This window comes from Palaemon carinicauda, chromosome 2 (genome assembly GCF_036898095.1).
Source record: "Palaemon carinicauda isolate YSFRI2023 chromosome 2, ASM3689809v2, whole genome shotgun sequence".
NCBI lineage: Eukaryota > Metazoa > Arthropoda > Malacostraca > Decapoda > Palaemonidae > Palaemon > Palaemon carinicauda.
Genome location: NC_090726.1, coordinates 191,631,815 through 191,648,815, shown reverse-complemented (window position 1 = coordinate 191,648,815; position 17,001 = coordinate 191,631,815). Strand labels below are relative to the sequence as shown.

The 17,001-nt window shown below is 43.6% G+C and overlaps 1 protein-coding gene across 1 annotated transcript in view; it reads right to left on the bottom strand.

Annotated features, from left to right (window-relative positions):
- LOC137628848 (GDP-fucose protein O-fucosyltransferase 2-like) overlaps positions 1 to 17,001 on the bottom strand; it is a 91,664-nt gene that overhangs the window by 23,698 nt on the left and 50,965 nt on the right. Inside the window, exons 6-7 of the mRNA XM_068360091.1 lie at positions 13,890 to 14,082; positions 2,270 to 2,450 (exon numbers count right to left, since the gene is read on the bottom strand). Coding sequence (XP_068216192.1) covers positions 2,270 to 2,450; positions 13,890 to 14,082 — 374 coding nt within the window. The remainder of the gene's footprint in view (positions 1 to 2,269; positions 2,451 to 13,889; positions 14,083 to 17,001) is intronic.

Sequence of the window (17,001 nt, the reverse complement as noted above, 5' to 3'; positions counted from 1 at the left end):
ATCGAAAGACTCTCAAGAGCTCGAGGCTTTTCGAAGGAGGCAGCCAGAGCGATTGCGAGAGCTAGGAGAGCTTCTACCATCAAAGTATACCAGTCGAAGTGGGAAGTCTTTCGAGACTGGTGCAAGTCAGCATCTGTTTCCTCTTCCAGTACCTCTGTAGCCCAAATCGCAGACTTTCTCTTACATCTGAGAAATGTTCGCTCCCTCTCAGCACCCACTATTAAGGGTTACAGGAGCATGTTGGCTTCGGTCTTTAGACATAGAGGCTTAGATCTTTCCAATAATAAAGATCTCCAAGATCTCCTTAAGTCTTTCGAGACCTCTAAGGAGCGTCGTATGGCAACTCCTGGATGGAACTTAGACGTGGTCCTAAGGTTCCTAATGTCAGACAGGTTTGAGCCATTACATTCAGCCTCCCTGAAGGATCTCACCCTCAAGACACTTTTCTTAGTGTGCTTGGCTTCGGCTAAAAGGGTCAGTGAGATCCATGCCTTCAGTAGGAACATCGGCTTTTCCACAGATAAAGCCACATGTTCACTTCAGCTTGGTTTCTTGGCCAAAAATGAACTGCCTTCTCGTCCTTGGCCTAAGTCATTTGATATACCTTGCCTGTCAGAGATCGTAGGCAACGAGCTTGAAAGAGTACTGTGTCCAGTTAGAGCTCTTAAGTTCTACTTAGCTCGTACTAAGTCCTTACGAGGTGGATCTGAGGCCTTGTGGTGCTCAGTTAAGAAGCCATCATTACCTATGTCAAAGAATGCTTTGTCATATTTTATTAGATTTTTGATTCGAGAGGCTCATTCTCATTTGAGTGAAAAAGACCGTTGCTTGCTTAAGGTTAAGACGCACGAAGTAAGAGCTATAGCAACTTCCGTGGCCTTTAAGCAAAATAGATCTCTGCGAAGTATTATGGACGCGACCTTTTGGAGAAGCAAGTCGGTATTCGCGTCATTTTACTTAAAAGATGTCCAGACTCTTTATGAGGACTGCTACACACTGGGTCCATTCGTTGCAGCGAGTGCAGTAGTGGGTGAGGGTTCTACCACTACATTCCCTTAATCCCAATATCCTTTTAATCTGTTTCTTGAAATGTTTTTAATCTTGTTTTGGGTTGTACGGAAGGCTAAGAAGCCTTTCGCATCCTGGTTGATTTGGCGGGTGGTCAAATGTCATTTCTTGAGAGCGCCCAGATTAAGGGTTTTGATGAGGTCCTGTTGTATGGGTTGCCGCCCTTGATACTTCAGCTCCTGGGAGTCTTTCAGCATCCTAAGAGGATGGCTGGGCTTCGTGAGGAAAGCAGACTAACAAGGCAGAGTAATCGTCAGTCAGCTTCCTTACCAGGTACCTATATTTATTTGGGTTTTGTTATGATATAACTGTCAAAAACTCTAAGCATATACGCCGTAAACTGTATTAATACTGGTCTCTACCCACCACCATGGGTGTGAATCAGCTATTATATATTCACCGGCTAAGTTTAATATTTAAAAATGATATTTTGATTATAAAATAAATTTTTGAATATACTTACCCGGTGAATATATAAATTAAAGGCCCCCCCTTCCTCCCCGATAGAGACCCAGCGGGATGAGAAGAACTGGAGCTGTTTACATGTATATGCGGTATCTGGCCGATAGTTGGCGCTGGTGGGCACACCCGCAACCTTCATGGCGATCGCTCGCGAGTTTTTGTGTTTCTGTCGAGCCGTCCGAGACGTCAGCTATTATATATTCACTGGGTAAGTATATTCAAAAATTTATTTTATAATCAAAATATCATTTTTGGGGAGTTTCTTTTTATATTAATTTTCCTTATTTCAATTACTGTTGTTGAATTCTTTTTATTTTGAGATTGAAAAAACCTGTAACAATTCTCAGATCATAACAAGCATCCAGGATCAGTCAGTCTCCTATACATTCTATTTATAATAAGAATCTACTTGTTTCTGTTTGCTGCTGTCACATGAAAATTTAATCACCTCTTCACTGACAACAGATAGTAACACAATAATGTTAAGTTGTAGAACCAATAAGTGCATTAAGAGTTTACCAACTGCAAATACTATTTCTAAATTTTACAACCTACAATATTAAAGTTCATAAAAAGAATCTAAAATAAAAACAAATAATTTCAAAATCAAGCTTAAAAATTTGCAAGATACATGAATTCAACTTCATCATTACAATACACTATATTTACAACTATTCAAACAATGCTATGAAGCACTACCCATATAGTGTAACTTGATTAACAAACTGTGAGGTCCTACCATCAAAAGAAGCATCAGTAGCAACAAATACTTTGGTGAGACTATAAGACTTCAAGAGCTTCTCTATCTGTTTAGCAGCCTTTGACAAAGAAGGAACCTCATCCCCTTTCGCATATATAAAATCTCTCCTGCGTAAATGTACGGAAACGTAGGGGCCTCCTCTCGCAGCATCCTGTTTGGGCTGAAAAGCAAACATATTTTTCTCAGTAAACATTCATATTTACATTATTATTTTTTTTCAGAAATTTTCAGCTTTACATGTAACAGCAACTTGAAACTACATAATTTATAATCATAATAGAGTAATTTTCAATTATCCTGTCTATTGTTTTATCTACTTCAAGATTTCATTAGAAATTTAACAATATCAAACAAATATGGATAAAATTTTAAGGAATTCAATGCTTTTGCTGGTGAACCATATAATGTGCAAAAAGAATGGATATTAATTCTAAAGAGATATAAAAAACACAGAACTATTATTATTATTATTATTATTATTATTATTACTTGGTAAGCTACAACCCTAGTTGGAAAAGCAGGATGCTATACGCCCAGGGGCTCCAACAGGGAAAATAGCCCAGTGAGGAAAGGAAAAAGGGAAAAATAAAATATTTTAAGAGGAGTAACATCATTAAAATAAATATCTCCTATAAAAACTATATAAACTTTAACAAAAAAAAGAGGAAGAGAAATTAGATAGAATAGTATGCCTGAGTGTACCTCAAGCAAGAGAACTCTAACCCAAGACAGTGGAAGGACATGGTACAGAGGCTATGGCACTACCCAAGACTAGAGAACAATGGTTTGATTTTGGAGTGTCCTTCTCCTAGAAGAGCTGCTTACCATAGCTAAAGTGTCTCTTCTACCCTTAGCAAGAGGAAAGTGGCCACTGAACAATTACAGTACAGTAACCCCTTGGGTGAAGAGGTGTATGAGGACGGAGGAGAATATGTAAAGAATAGGCCAGAATATTCGGTGTATGTGTAAGCAAAGGGAAAATGAACCATAACCAGAGAGAAGGATCTAATGTAGTACTGTCTGGCCAGTCAAAAGATGCCATAACTCTCTACTGGTAGTATCTCAATGGGTGGCTGGTGCCCTGGCTAACCTACTACCTTGAAGGACACAGATATGAACTTCTCTTTTACAGGACTGGCCTCACTACCAAAATTAACCCTCATCATAAAACAAATGTATACCCATAAACAATAAAATTTTGTCTCGTGACTCAGCAACTTAGACAGTTAGCCAAGGATTGGGTTGGATTTATGATTTAAGACCATATGGCCCAGTGCTGGGGAGGCCACTTACTGCTGGGGTGCAACAGGGGAAAAATTGCACTGATGCACAAAGAAGTAAAAGTTAAAAGAGGTACCAATCACCTGTTGAGGACTGCCCAGATTCTATTATGTAGGAATCTTTCTACTTACAGCTCTGATTTACCTACTCTTAAAAAAAATAGCCTGGCTTTCAATTAGTCCAATTTTGCCTGCTCTTCCTTAAGCAACAAACTAATTTGAACCTTATAATGGTTTTTGGCTCACTACAAAGGATGGTACATTTGAAAGATTTGCTAATCTGAACCTTTGGGAGCAAAGTAAAAGGGGCCCACCTTCACGGCCCTAAACACTCCGTAATCATTAAGAGTGTTACACCCAATTAACAATGGACGTGAGTAAACAAAAATACACCTTCTTATCAATGGTAGGAAGGCCACATACAAAAACATACCTGGCCATCATGGCAATGCCCCATGACATCCCGTCATTATACTTCGTGTGCCAATCTAATTCAGCAAAACCAGAAGTAGTCAAGAAGAAATGAAACTTAATTTATATTCAACCTTACCACCTTACATCAGTATCAATGGAAACCAGTCCCCACCAGGCTGACAAATAAATGATAAGCAGAATGGAACTCGCTCTTGCCACATCCAAATTGATGGCTTTTCATTTAGCATTGAGGCAAATACTTGAAGGATACAGTAATGGATTGAATCTGCATTGGACTATAGAGCCTGGCACTGGGGCCTGTGGGTTCATTCAGTGCCCCAATGCATTTAGAGAAAAACCCTTGTTACACTATAAGGTAAAAGTCAGAAGGTTCAGTTCCTTCCTGACTACCTTTGGACTCCAATATGCAAAAACAGTCATGAGTGACCTGGTAGTTGCATTGAAAAGGGACGTAGAGTGAGTTACAGTATTGTTCCTTGTGAATTATCTTGGATAGTGGTCTTTTATGAGTTTTCAACTTTGTAATTAGTTAGGCTGGAAGCTGCTATTTGTTTAAAATGCATTTTAAGGTACTTATTCTATATTTCTGGGTCGACCTGTGACGCCCGGTGAAAAGGGTCCTTCTTATCTCTTTTCTGATATAAATACTTCCGAATATACCAGAGAAAGTTAAAGCATGAAATGCAGAGGTTACTACCCTCGCGCGAGCACCCTAAGGGCATCGTGTATAAAGAAAGGGCGTGTGAAAACCACTATTCACAGGTCATCTTCCATTTAGATCAATCCTTCATCAAAAAGGGGGGACGCCCTAACGGCACCAACCGAACCCACCTGATCCACTCAGCGACGCCTGCCTCGAGCGCCATCTACACATCCTTCTGTTGGACTTGTACTAACGACGATTGCTTTGTTTTGTGTCTCGCTTTTTAGCTGTTTTTGTGGATTTCTTCATCATGGCTGAAGCTCTCCTTACTCCTGCACCAATGTTAAGTACCACAGATTGTTTTGACAGTTTTCTCTAGTACCGGGCAAGTAGTGATAAGTAATAGGAAGTGTTTTTTAATACGTTCGGTCTTGTGCCTTCCGTGGTCCACGCGGCCATTTTTATTGTGTTCACTCAGTGCCTTTTCTATTTACTTTTCGTTGTCCTTTTGGTACTGTTATCTGTTAGGTTCATTAATCTTAAGTAATTTTATTTTAATCTTATTTTAAGATGGTAGGCTCCATGCCTCTGTTTGAACCTTTATCTTTTGTGTGGTACTTATTAGTCATTTACAAGTCCGTTTCTGTTAACGAAAAATAGCGTTCAAGGAAATCATTACAGTTTAGTACCGCCAATTCGGTAGGTCTTTTATTATTATCATTCGATTTATATTATATTTAGAACTGTATTCCCCTGTCGCTATTCTTTGTTAGTTTTTATTGTTATTTTCGGACAGATGTGCTTTATTTATTGAGGTTCGTGCTTGTTAGATTGACCGTCGTATCCGACGAGTCCGAGAGAATGGGATTCCCGTTTTCTTTCTTATAGACTCGGGAGCCCGTTCTCTGTCTCACTTAGGGATGACTATGTTATACACGTGTTTATTTTACGGTTACGACGATCTTTCTTGGCTTATTGTCGGTGTTCGATCCGATTCGTGTTAAGGGTCGCTTTAGGTATCGGCCTGCCTTGCGCGGCCTGATGTTCCCCCCCCCCTTAGTTCCGCTCTCTCCTCGCTCCGGCATGGGAGTTGGGTCGGAACATTATTCATACTCCGCCGTGAGTTTCAACCTATCTGGGAACGCTTATTACCTATTACCTTTTGCGCCCCTTCGACAGGGAATCCGCCCCTCGTTGGCTTTCCGCAACTTGACTCCGGCTTCGGCCTTCCATTCACACGAATCTGATATGTCTTCTTTTTGTTTTTTTTTACTCTCTGGCGCGTCCTCCCGGAGTGCTATGAAGATTTATTACTACATCCAGTTAACGTATCCCTTCATTGGGTTAAGGATCTATTACCAAACACATCCACCCCCCCCCTCATAGCCGCCGGGCTTCCATCGCCCTCCGGCTTTCCCATTACATAAGCCATAATTGTTAAAAAGTAATTACTCCGGAGCTCCGGCTCCTACATATGCACTTTATATATTAGGATCTATCATAGTATATCTTTATTATTTTTAATTTGTAGTAATTAGGACGGAGCTCCGGCTCCTTTAGTTACGCGACCTCAATTCGGCACATCATCTATAAGCTTCCTTGTCTTTACTGTTATTTTACTTAGTAAAGCCCGTAGGAAACTTTGTACTTATTGATCCTTTTTATTACAGAAAGTACGCTGTGCTGCCAAGGGCTGTTCCGCAACCTTTCTTGATCCGGTAGGCCATGACGTTTGCCGGTCGCATGCCCACTGTGCGATCTCCTTTGTCCGGGAGGATGGCCAATCACCCTATATGATCTGGTTCCCGGAAGCATGTGCGCTCTGCTATGAGCTTTCATCCATTCTCCTCAATGATAAGGTAAGTTAGCGATGTTTTAAGGCTCCGCTTTATATATTTGGTTGTTTGTGTTTCTATTGCTTTTATATGGCGACGCAGCGTATTCAGGTATTATCCTAATCCTTTCTGTTGTAATGTTTCCCGTCTGCCGTTCTAAGTTACCCCTCCTTTTTCAGGCTGACGAGGATTCACTCCGGACGGCCAAGACCAGCCTACGCTCCTGGGTGTCTGGTTTCGGACGAAATGCCCCGACCGGTTGCCCCTACCTCCTTGATACAGACATGGCCTCCATATTATTCCCTGGTTCCTCCTTGGCCGCAGTACCTCTGGAACAAGCTGCCCCCATCATTGAGAGTATCAAGGCGGCCCTTCCGGTAGAAGAGGAACACCTGCTCTCAGGAGACATCTCATCCCTGGACATTCACACCGAACCAATGGAGGAGCAGGTGAGTGGTGTGGATATGGCAGAAACCTTTCTTTCCCCTACTCCTTCCTCCTCTTCCTCTTTCCACGGCTTTGACAAACCTCAGGCTTCTCCTTGGGAAGGTTCCGTCTCGGTCCGTCCCAAGGTGAAGCCTATTCGTAAGATTAAACCCAAAAGCAATACAGTCTATATCCCCGGTCCCAGGACCTTCCTCAGCCCCTGACGTTCCAATGCTTTCACGCACCCCTCCTCGTCCTAAAGGATAGACGGGTAAGTCCGCGAAGTCCAAGGCTCCCGCTGTAGGTAGCTCCTCGGATTTCCAAGTAACCTTGGAATTCATTCAAGATATGGTGGAGTCGAAGCTGCAAGACACTCCGGGGTCATATCAGAGCTAAAGGACATGGTGGCTAGCCTCATAAGAGACAAGTCTCACCCTGATCCGTCCCCAGTTCCTGATGCATCGAAGCTTCCACCCTTCGATAAAAATAACCCTTGGAGGTTCGCGAAGCATGCCCCTTATTTGGATGGTACGCTTACGATTGAAGGGTTGGGGACCCGCCCTCTAGACGATCTGGAGTTCTTCTCTCCAGACCTCCAGTTCCCCTTCAATGGCTTTGTTCGTTTACGTGAGCACGCTTTAGTACGGATGGACAAGGTCCCAAAGGAGACGATAATATTCCCGAAAGAGCAAGCCCAAGCTGTCAGGGCCCGTACTCTGGCGGAATGGGGTTGTACTAATTCTAAGTTAACCCCCCACAAAGGAGCGTATACAATCTTTATCACTCCTCCGTCCATCCCGTCTCCGCTTACTGACAAGATCGCGGAATTGACTATTCAGTCAGTTAAGGACGGCATCCCCATGCCGACCCTTAAGGAAACGGATCCCACCTCTCTCCTCGTTCCTGGCACCTCGGCGCTCTGGAACGAAGCTTCTTCTACGTTTACGGTGGGTAAATTAGACCCTGACTGCGCTTCCTCTCTCTTCTCGGAAAGACTCCCTAAGATCCCAGACCACTTATTGAAAATAGAGTTCGAGACGAGAAGCCGGCTGGCGGAAACTCTCAACTCGGTAGTTTCATCAGAGCTGATAGCTTCCTTATACAGCGACGAGCCACTCTTTCGAGTGCAGGCAAAGAACCTCCTGCATTCGTTTCAGTCGGACCTCCATGACTTCTGGACTGCGAGAACTAATTGTCGGAAGCATGTTCTCGCAGAAGCCTCTATTCGGCATGAACCCAACAGACTCATCGCCTCCTCCTGTTGGGGTAAAACCCTGTTCCCCCAGGAAGAAGTCGAAAAGGTTCTCCAGGACGCAGCGAGGGCTAATCATAACCTTCAGGTTAGATGGGGCTTCTCAAATAAGCGTAAATTTGAGAACATGCCTCGCCAACCCTTCCCAAAGAAAAAACAAAGGTCCTATGTTCCTTACAAGACGGGTACAGTAGAGGCCAACTCCATCATTCCGCAGGCCCTCACTCCTCAACTGCCTCTACGGCTAAAGCCGCCCCTCCTCAACAGATTGTCTTCCTCCCGGCTCCTCAAGGTACCCAACCAACTTCGGCAACATCTTGGATGACCTCCCCTGCCTTCAATCAGGTGTACGAGACCTCGGGTTCCTTTCGAGGATACCCTAGAGGCGGCACCAGGGGTAGAGGTCACTTCCGCCAGCGAGGCAGACCTAGAGCCAGAGGTTCCCGAGGAGGACGTGGGGCTAAGTTCAACCCCACGCAATGAAGCGAATCCGGTAGGGGGGGAGATTGTACCAGTTTCGGGACCAGTGGACCTTCAGTACTTGGGCCCACAGTATAGTCTCAAAAGGCCTGGGCTGGAAATGGGCACTAGGTTCTCCACCTCCGATAGTGTCCTTCTTCCAAAAGCCCACTCCCATCCTAGAGGAGTATACCAAGGACCTCTTGAAGAAGAAGGCAATAAAGAGGGTACGGTCACTGAAATTTCAAGGCCGTCTGTTCACGGTTCCCAAAAAGAATTCATCGGCGTTGAGAGTGGTCCTGGACCTGTCCAAACTGAATTCTTACATTCTTTGCGACAGGTTCCGCATGCTGACTATCTCTCAGGTACGAATCTTACTTCCCCGTGGGGCCGTCACCACCTCTATCGATCTTACAGACGCCTATTATCACGTCCCAGTAGCAAGAAACTTCTCTCCTTACCTCGGCTTCCGCCTAGGCAAGAAATCTTATGCGTTCAAATGATGCCGTTCGGCCTCAGCATTGCTCCCAGGATATTTACAAAGCTAGGGGAGACAGTGCTAGAACAGCTCAGGAGCCAAGGGATCACGGTGATCGCTTATCTGGACGACTGGCTCATCTGGGCACGGACGATTCAAGACTGCCACAGGGCTACAACCAAAGCGGTTCAGTTTCTGCACAAGGTAGGATTCCAAGTCAACTTACAGAAATCTCGCCTACAACCAGCAAGCAAATTCGAATGGCTAGGCATCAGATGGGACCTCACAAGTCACGAACTATCTCTCCCTCCCAAAAAGGTCAAGGAGATAGCTTCGAAGACAAGACACTTCATCAAGAACAAACATATTTCACGAAGAGCCTTAGAAAGAGTTCTAGGCTTACTCCAATTCGCTTCAGTGACAGACCTCTTAACCACTTATTGAAGGCCAACTCAAAGACATCAACCGAGTTTGGAGAAAGAGAGCTATCAACCCGATTACGAGACAAGATATCAAAGATCCCCTCAGTCTTAGTTCGTCGACTCCAACCATGGTCAAAACCAGAGAATCTCTCCAAATCGGTTCCTCTGCAATTCCCTCCTCCACGAGTGACGATTCACACAGACACGTCTCTCGGTGGTTGGGGGGGACTATTACCAACACCAGATGTTTCAGGGCTCTTGGTCCCCTGCGATGAAACAGTTCCACATCAACGTGTTGGAGGCCATGGCAGTATTACTGACCTTAAAACGACTATCCCCTCCACGCTCCACTCACATCAGGATAGTCTCCGACAGCACGGTGGTAGTTCACTGCATAAACAGAGGCGGATCAAAATCTCCCAATCTCAATCAAGTCCTGGTCACAATCTTTACCTTGGCAAATGAAAAGAACTAGTTCCTGTCAGCCACTCACCTCGCAGGAGTCCAGAACGTGATAGCGGACTCACTATCCAGGACAAAACCACTAGAATCAGAACGGTCCCTAGACACGAATTCATTCCGGTGGATCTCCAGACTGGTTCCAGGTCTCCAGGTAGACTTGTTCGCGACACAGCTCAACCACAAACTTCCCTGTTATGTGGCCCTGAACCTGAACCCTCAGGCTTGTGCTATGGACGCACTAACCCTGGATTGGAACCGTTGGAGGAAGATTTACCTATTCCCTCCGGTGAATCTTCTGATGAAAGTTTTACCGAGGCTACGCTCCTTCCACGGAAAGGTGGCCTTGGTAGCACCTCAGTGGCCGAAAAGCAGCTGGTTTCCTCTCCTCCTAGAGTTGAAACTTCGCCCGTTCCGGATCCCGTTCCCCAAGCTGACCCAAGTGGTCCAAACACGGACTGTGTCAGATTCCTCAAGGATAGCGCAAACCCTAACTTTGTGGATTTCATGAAGTTTGCAGCCCATAAGGATGCAAATATTGACCCGGAAAATGTCCTCTTTATTGAATCGGACAAGAGAGACTCCACGATTAGGCAGTATGATTCAGCAGTTAAGAAGCTAGCGGAATTTCTAAAAACTTCAGATGAAACTCGAATGACCCCGAACCTGGCCATTTCGTTCTTTCGGTCCCTTTTTGACAAGGGCCTTGCAGCTAGTACTATAACCACAATCAAATCAGCTTTGAAAAAGATCTTCTATGTGGGTTTCAATATTGACCTCGCAGATTCCTATTTTTCATCCATTCCAAAAGCCTGTGCTAGGCTTCGACCTTCTGTTCGTCCACAAAATGTCTCGTGGTTTCTGAACGACGTCATCAAGCTCGCGTCAGACACTGTTAACGAATCGTGCTCTTACATATCGCTTCTTAGGAAGACCTTATTTCTCACGGCCATGGCCTCTGGTGCTAGAATCTCAGAATTAGCAGCTCTCTCCCGTAATCCCGAAAACCTAGATTTCCTCCCGTCAGAAGTTCTACTCTCTCCAGATAGAGCTTTCTTAGCCAAAAATGAGGACCCACAAAATAGGTGGTCCCCCTGGAAAATTATTCCTCTGCCCCAAGATGCTTCTTTGTGTCCTGTCGCTACACTTCGGGCCTTTTTAGCGAGGACTGCCTCACGCTCATCTGGCCCCTTGTTTGTCAGGGAACAAGGGGGTACTATTTCCATCCAAGGCATCAGACAGCAAATCCTTTATTTTATCAAACAAGCTAACCCGGAATCTTTTCCACATGCACATGATATCCGGGCGGTAGCCACCTCCATCAATTACTTTCAAAACATGGATTTTGATGACCTTAAGAAGTACACGGGTTGGAAATCCCCGATGGTTTTCAAACGCCACTATTTGAAGAACTTGCAGGCCCTTAAGTTTCCTACTATTGCAGCTGGGAGTGTCATCTCCCCCGATTAATTTCTTGCCTTTCTTCTTTTCGTCCTCCTCTCGACCTTCTCCCTCCCCCCTGCCACTCCCACCGCGTTGCCTCTCACCTTGGTCGGTGTTTTTGCCTCATTGCTATGTTATGTCGGTGGATTAGCCCACTTATTATTTTATGTCATGTTAACTTACTCATGTTGGTAGCTTTTAATTTTGGATTGTATATAATTTTTGGTATCCTAGGGTATTGTACAGTTTACCTTGTCTTTTTTACCCATTTTATTATATTTTGCCTCTTGCCATATTTGATTCCATTGCTACCTATGTTTTTGATTGGTCTAATAAGACGTTCTGGAGTTTTGTACATTTACTTTACTTGTGCCTACATGGCATTGTTTAATTATTAAGGAATTGTTCTTTTGTATGGGACTGTATGTTACTTATTATACTTAACCTCCGGTTTCATATATATTTTTACTTTACCTGTATTTTTAATGAGGTTTTGATGTTTATGTCTGTCGCATTACGTGCCTTAATATAGTAATCTCCAGTTATACATAACGTTTTTTACTTTAACCTGTTGATTTGTGGGCTTGGAAGGCATTCTCTGGTACATTTTCACCGGGCGTCACAGGTCGACCCAGAAAAGGGATTTTGACGAAGGAAAAATCTATTTCTGGGGAGATACCTGTGATGCCCGGTGAAACCCTTCCCTGGTTTTTTTCCCGTCCCTTTCCTTTCCAAGCCATCTCATGTAGAAGGATGTGTAGATGGCGCTCGAGGCAGGCGTCGCTGAGTGGATCAGGTGGGTTTGGTTGGTGCCGTTAGGGGGCTCCCCTTTTTGATGAAGGATTGATCTAAATGGAAGATGACCTGTGAGTAGTGGTTTTCACACGCCCTTTCTTTATACACGACGCCCTTAGGGTGCTCGCGTGAGGGCAGTAACCTCTGCATTCCATGCTTTAACTTTCTCTGGTATATTTGGAAGTATTTATATCAGAAAAGAGATAAGAAGGACCCTTTTCACTGGGCGTCACAGGTATCTCCCCAGAAATAAATTTTTCCTTCGTCAAAATCCCTTTTGTCTAAAGTTACGCTCTCCATACCGATTGCATAATTGATGTAAATTATTTAAATATTTGTTCATTGCAATATATTAGGATCAGAAATTTCTATTAATCTTCACCAGTTTTGTTTGCATGTGCAATTAATATTATTTGAATATTAAATGCTTATGGCATGAGCAGTAGGAGTGATATCCAACAGTGCAACTTTAAACAACTCAATTTACAAATGGTGAGTCCCTTTTATTTCAAGGCTGTTTTTATCATAAGATTGTAGCCCCATAGAAATAATCAGAATTGGTGTTTGCATAAAAATGGAAAGAAATGTACACAATACTGTAATAACCTCATATTTTCCTTCCTAAATCTCAAATCAGCTTAATGACCTAAATTCAATTAAATCCTATTCAATTAAATCACAGGAATAATTGGGAGTTTTTCAAAGAGGAAAAACAAAAGGCATACCCTTGAAATCACTTATATCCATACTAAACAACATAATGCCTTCCTAAGGTCAAACTCATTGACAGCAGTCTGTATGGAAATCCAATGGGGTACCCCACACACCACCAGAACCTAAAAAGCCCGCTGATGTATATTTGAGGGTTCCTTGCTAATGATGCATCTTCCGCAGGGACTGAGACAGGGGCATATGCACTTAAGTGGCAGTAGCAGACGCACTCCACGAGAGAATGGAGGAGGCTACAGACTTCTTTGATGTCTTCTTGGGCGTTGCTAAGACAGACCTCAGAGATTTGGCTCGCTTCCTCCCGTTCAAGGCATATGGGGATAACTGCGAACAATTAGGCTATGCCCCCTACAAGAAACACAGAGAATGTCAATCTACAGGCAGTTTAACCATAAAAAGGTTATGATGTCTACACTTTCCCCTGCAAGTACAAATTTCTTATTTCACATCCATAATCACAAGCAACAGCCAGCATTCACTTCCTGTAAGAAATTGAAGGATGAAAAAGTTTGGTAAGGGTCTAACAGTACGTCTGAACTCGTTAAGACCGAAGAAAAAAGTGAAGAGCTTCGAAAGGTGGATGGGAGGGCCTACTCCCTGCAGCCAACACCTGTCGTTAACTACCTCGTTAACAAATTCAATGGCCATTCCAGCTTTTTATGGGCTGCCCAAAGGCAAGAGCCCGGGTCTTACACAAGGTAAGGCAATCTATACAGACAGACATTCGTGAAGACATGTGAACTATTTTAAAGGGCGAAAGATTCGTATGTACGTAGCAATAAATTATGGTTACAGTACTTGTCTTTTTATGGATGACAACATTTTAAGTCATTGGAATCTCAAAGGGATAGATATAAAGGAAGTAAAGAAACAAATTCAAAGGAAACAGGAAATACCAGTCACCCTGCAATCAATTTCATTACTGTCTGTAATTTCAAACTACCTTAGAATCTCTCCAATCTTCCTTTTTCTCAGTTAGGTCCCTTGTATCATCAGAATCCAAAAAATGCTTTCTGAATCTGTTAGCTTCTTCTTGTAAATGATTAGCAAATCGCATGCTTCGACGGGCAGACCAGAACCACTTTCCACCAAATTCATCATGTAATACAGTTTCTGCTCTTCCTACCAGTACAGATCTGTGAAGAATGTTGTAAAGTAAATCATGTAATGTGAGTACAGTACAAAAAAGCATAAAGAAAAAATAAATGTAAATAATGCAACCTACTTGCAAAAATGACAAATTTTAAAAGTAATTTGTATTTTTCCTAGGTATACAAACCAGTCCTTTATATAAGGGTATGTTTTCAGCACGAGCTGGAATGGTCGTTAAAATTGTTGATGAGATAGTTAATAACAGGTGAGAGGCAAGAGCAAAGAACCCCACTCCTTTTTCACCTATGAGGGAGTGGTTTACATATTGGTACCCTCCGTTCTCAAAGTGTCCGAGGAGAATACCTTGCAGGACCTATCTTCTCAAAAAGTTTGGAGGTCAGTTTGTCCTAAACCCCACACTCTACATCTAACCACATAGAGACTGTCCACTGTATTCTCAAAGAAAAAGTTTGCTTGGTACTCAAGATTGTCCATATTAGGTTCCAAAAGACAGTCTACCAATAAAGGGATTTTGACGTAGGAAAAATCTATTTCTGGGCGAAGGACCTGTGCCGCCCAGTGAATAAGCTCCATTTAGCACTTATTCTTAGGTAATTTACTGCTAAATATACCAGAGAAAAAATGTAAAGGAGTGCTAGGTTAACTAGCTCGCTCACCTATTGGTGTCGGTATAAAATTGGGCGTATAATCCAGAGGTCCCGCACTATTTAGATTCATCCACGACAGAAACCCCAATAGAGGAGAGCCGTTCAACCTCACTCGGTACTACTAACAATGCATCCGCTCAGAACCCAACTCCTTAGCACCCAAAGTTTGGGGACTCCAAGGGAGAGGAGCTGGGAGGGTTCACTGGGCGGCACAGGTCCTTCGCCCAGAAATAGATTTTTCCTACGTCAAAATCCCTTTTCTGGGCTCGAACCTGTGCCGCCCAGTGAATCTATACAAGAGAAAATGTCACCAAACTTGCAAAGTAAAGGAAAAAACATAAGCGTAAGGGAAATACAGGATGCTTTTAATCAGAGATGAGTACCAAAAATGCCGTGAGTGATAATATATACAGATACTCAGGAGTATAAAATTTACAAATATAATAACAGTATTCAGGTGCGAGACCAACGAATACAATAGGGTATAAATGAGGCAGGTAAGAGAGAGAGATAAAGAGTCAAGGCATTAACCTGTGAGTTACTTGGGAGTAACTACGCTCCCTGCGGTTACTGTAGAAAATTTTAGGGCTTCCAAATGTTTAAGGTAGTGTTTCTTGAACACTGACGGTGATTTCCACCCTGTATACCTGGAAAGGTCTGTAAAATTCATGTGGTGAAAGAAGTTCACCGAGGTAGCAACCGCCCTGATATCATGTGCAAGAGGAAAAGAGTCAGGGTTAGCTTGTTTAATAAAATACAAGATTTGTTGCCTGATCCCTTTAATAGTAATGGTACCGCCTTGTTCTCTAATGAATAGAGGCCCCGAGGAGTTAGAGGAGGTCCGGGATAAATAAGACCTAAGAGTAGTAACAGGGCACAGAGACGGATCTTGCGTGAGGGGAATAATTTTCCAGGAAGACCATCTGTTTTGAGGGTCTTCGTTCTTAGCCAAAAAGAATTTGTTAGGAGAAAGAAGGACCTCTCCCGAAGGCAGGAAGTCAATATGACCCGGGTCTCTCGACAAGGCTGCCAATTCAGAAATTCTTGCCCCGGAAGCCAAGCTCACCAGGAAAAGTGTTTTCCTGAGAAGGGGAATGTAATCACAAGAACTGTTAATGGTATCAGAAGCCAATCTGAGTACGTCATTAAGGAACCAGGTCACCGGAGTAGGGCGAGTAACCGGTTTTAGTCTGGCACAAGCTTTCGGAATTGAAGCTAACAAAGAGTCGGTTAAGTCTATGTTAAAACCCACTAGGAAGATCTTTTTCAGAGCCGATTTAATAGTGGTGATAGTATTGGCTGCCAGACCTGATTCTAATAAAGATCTAAAGAAAGTAACTGTAAGGTTCAAGTTCATACAGTTCACGTCTGAGTCTATTAAAAATTTTGCCAACTTTTTAACTGCAGAGTCATACTGGCGGATGGTGGAATCCCGTTTATCCGATTCTAGGAACAAGGTGTTTTGAGGATCAATATTGGCACCATGCATAGCCGCAAACTTCATAAAGTCCATAAAGTTAGGGCGCTCTGAATGTTTGAGAAAGCGTACACAACGCGTGTTTGTACTATCTGAGACAGAACCGGATTGGGTATCGGGTGAGGGTATAGTCTCAACTCTCGCAGGAGAGGATACCAGTTGCTCTTGGGCCAGTTGGGTGCGACCAAGGCTACTTGTCCCTTGAAGGATCTCAGTTTGTCTAGAACTTTCAGCAAAAGATTCACCGGGGGAAAGAGATAAATCTTTTCCCAGGTGTCCCAATTCTGTGACATGGCGTCTGTGGCGTAAGCCTGAGGGTCTAGATTGGGAGCCACATATACTCTCAATTTGTGGTTGGATTCCGTGGCGAAGAGGTCCACTTGGAGACCGGGAACCTGAGAGAGAATCCACCGAAATGACTTTAGATCGAGTGACCATTCCGATTCTAGAGGGGAGGTCCGGGACAGGGCGTCTGCCACTACATTCCGGACTCCCGCCAGGTGGACAGCTGAAAGATGCCAACGGTTCAAGGCTGCTAGGGAGAATATGGCTACTAGAACATGGTTCAGAGGCCCTGACTTTGACCCGCCTCTGTTGAGGCAGCGGACCACCACTTCGCTGTCGAGGACCAGACGAAGGTGTTGTTTCTTGGGAAGAGCAAGACGTTTCAGGGATAGAAGAACTGCCATGGCCTCTAGCACATTGATGTGAAATTGGTGGAACAAGGGAGTCCAAAGACCTTGAACTTTCTTGAGCTGAGAATAACCGCCCCAACCTGACAAGGATGCGTCCGTGTGAATGATTAATTTCGGAGGCGG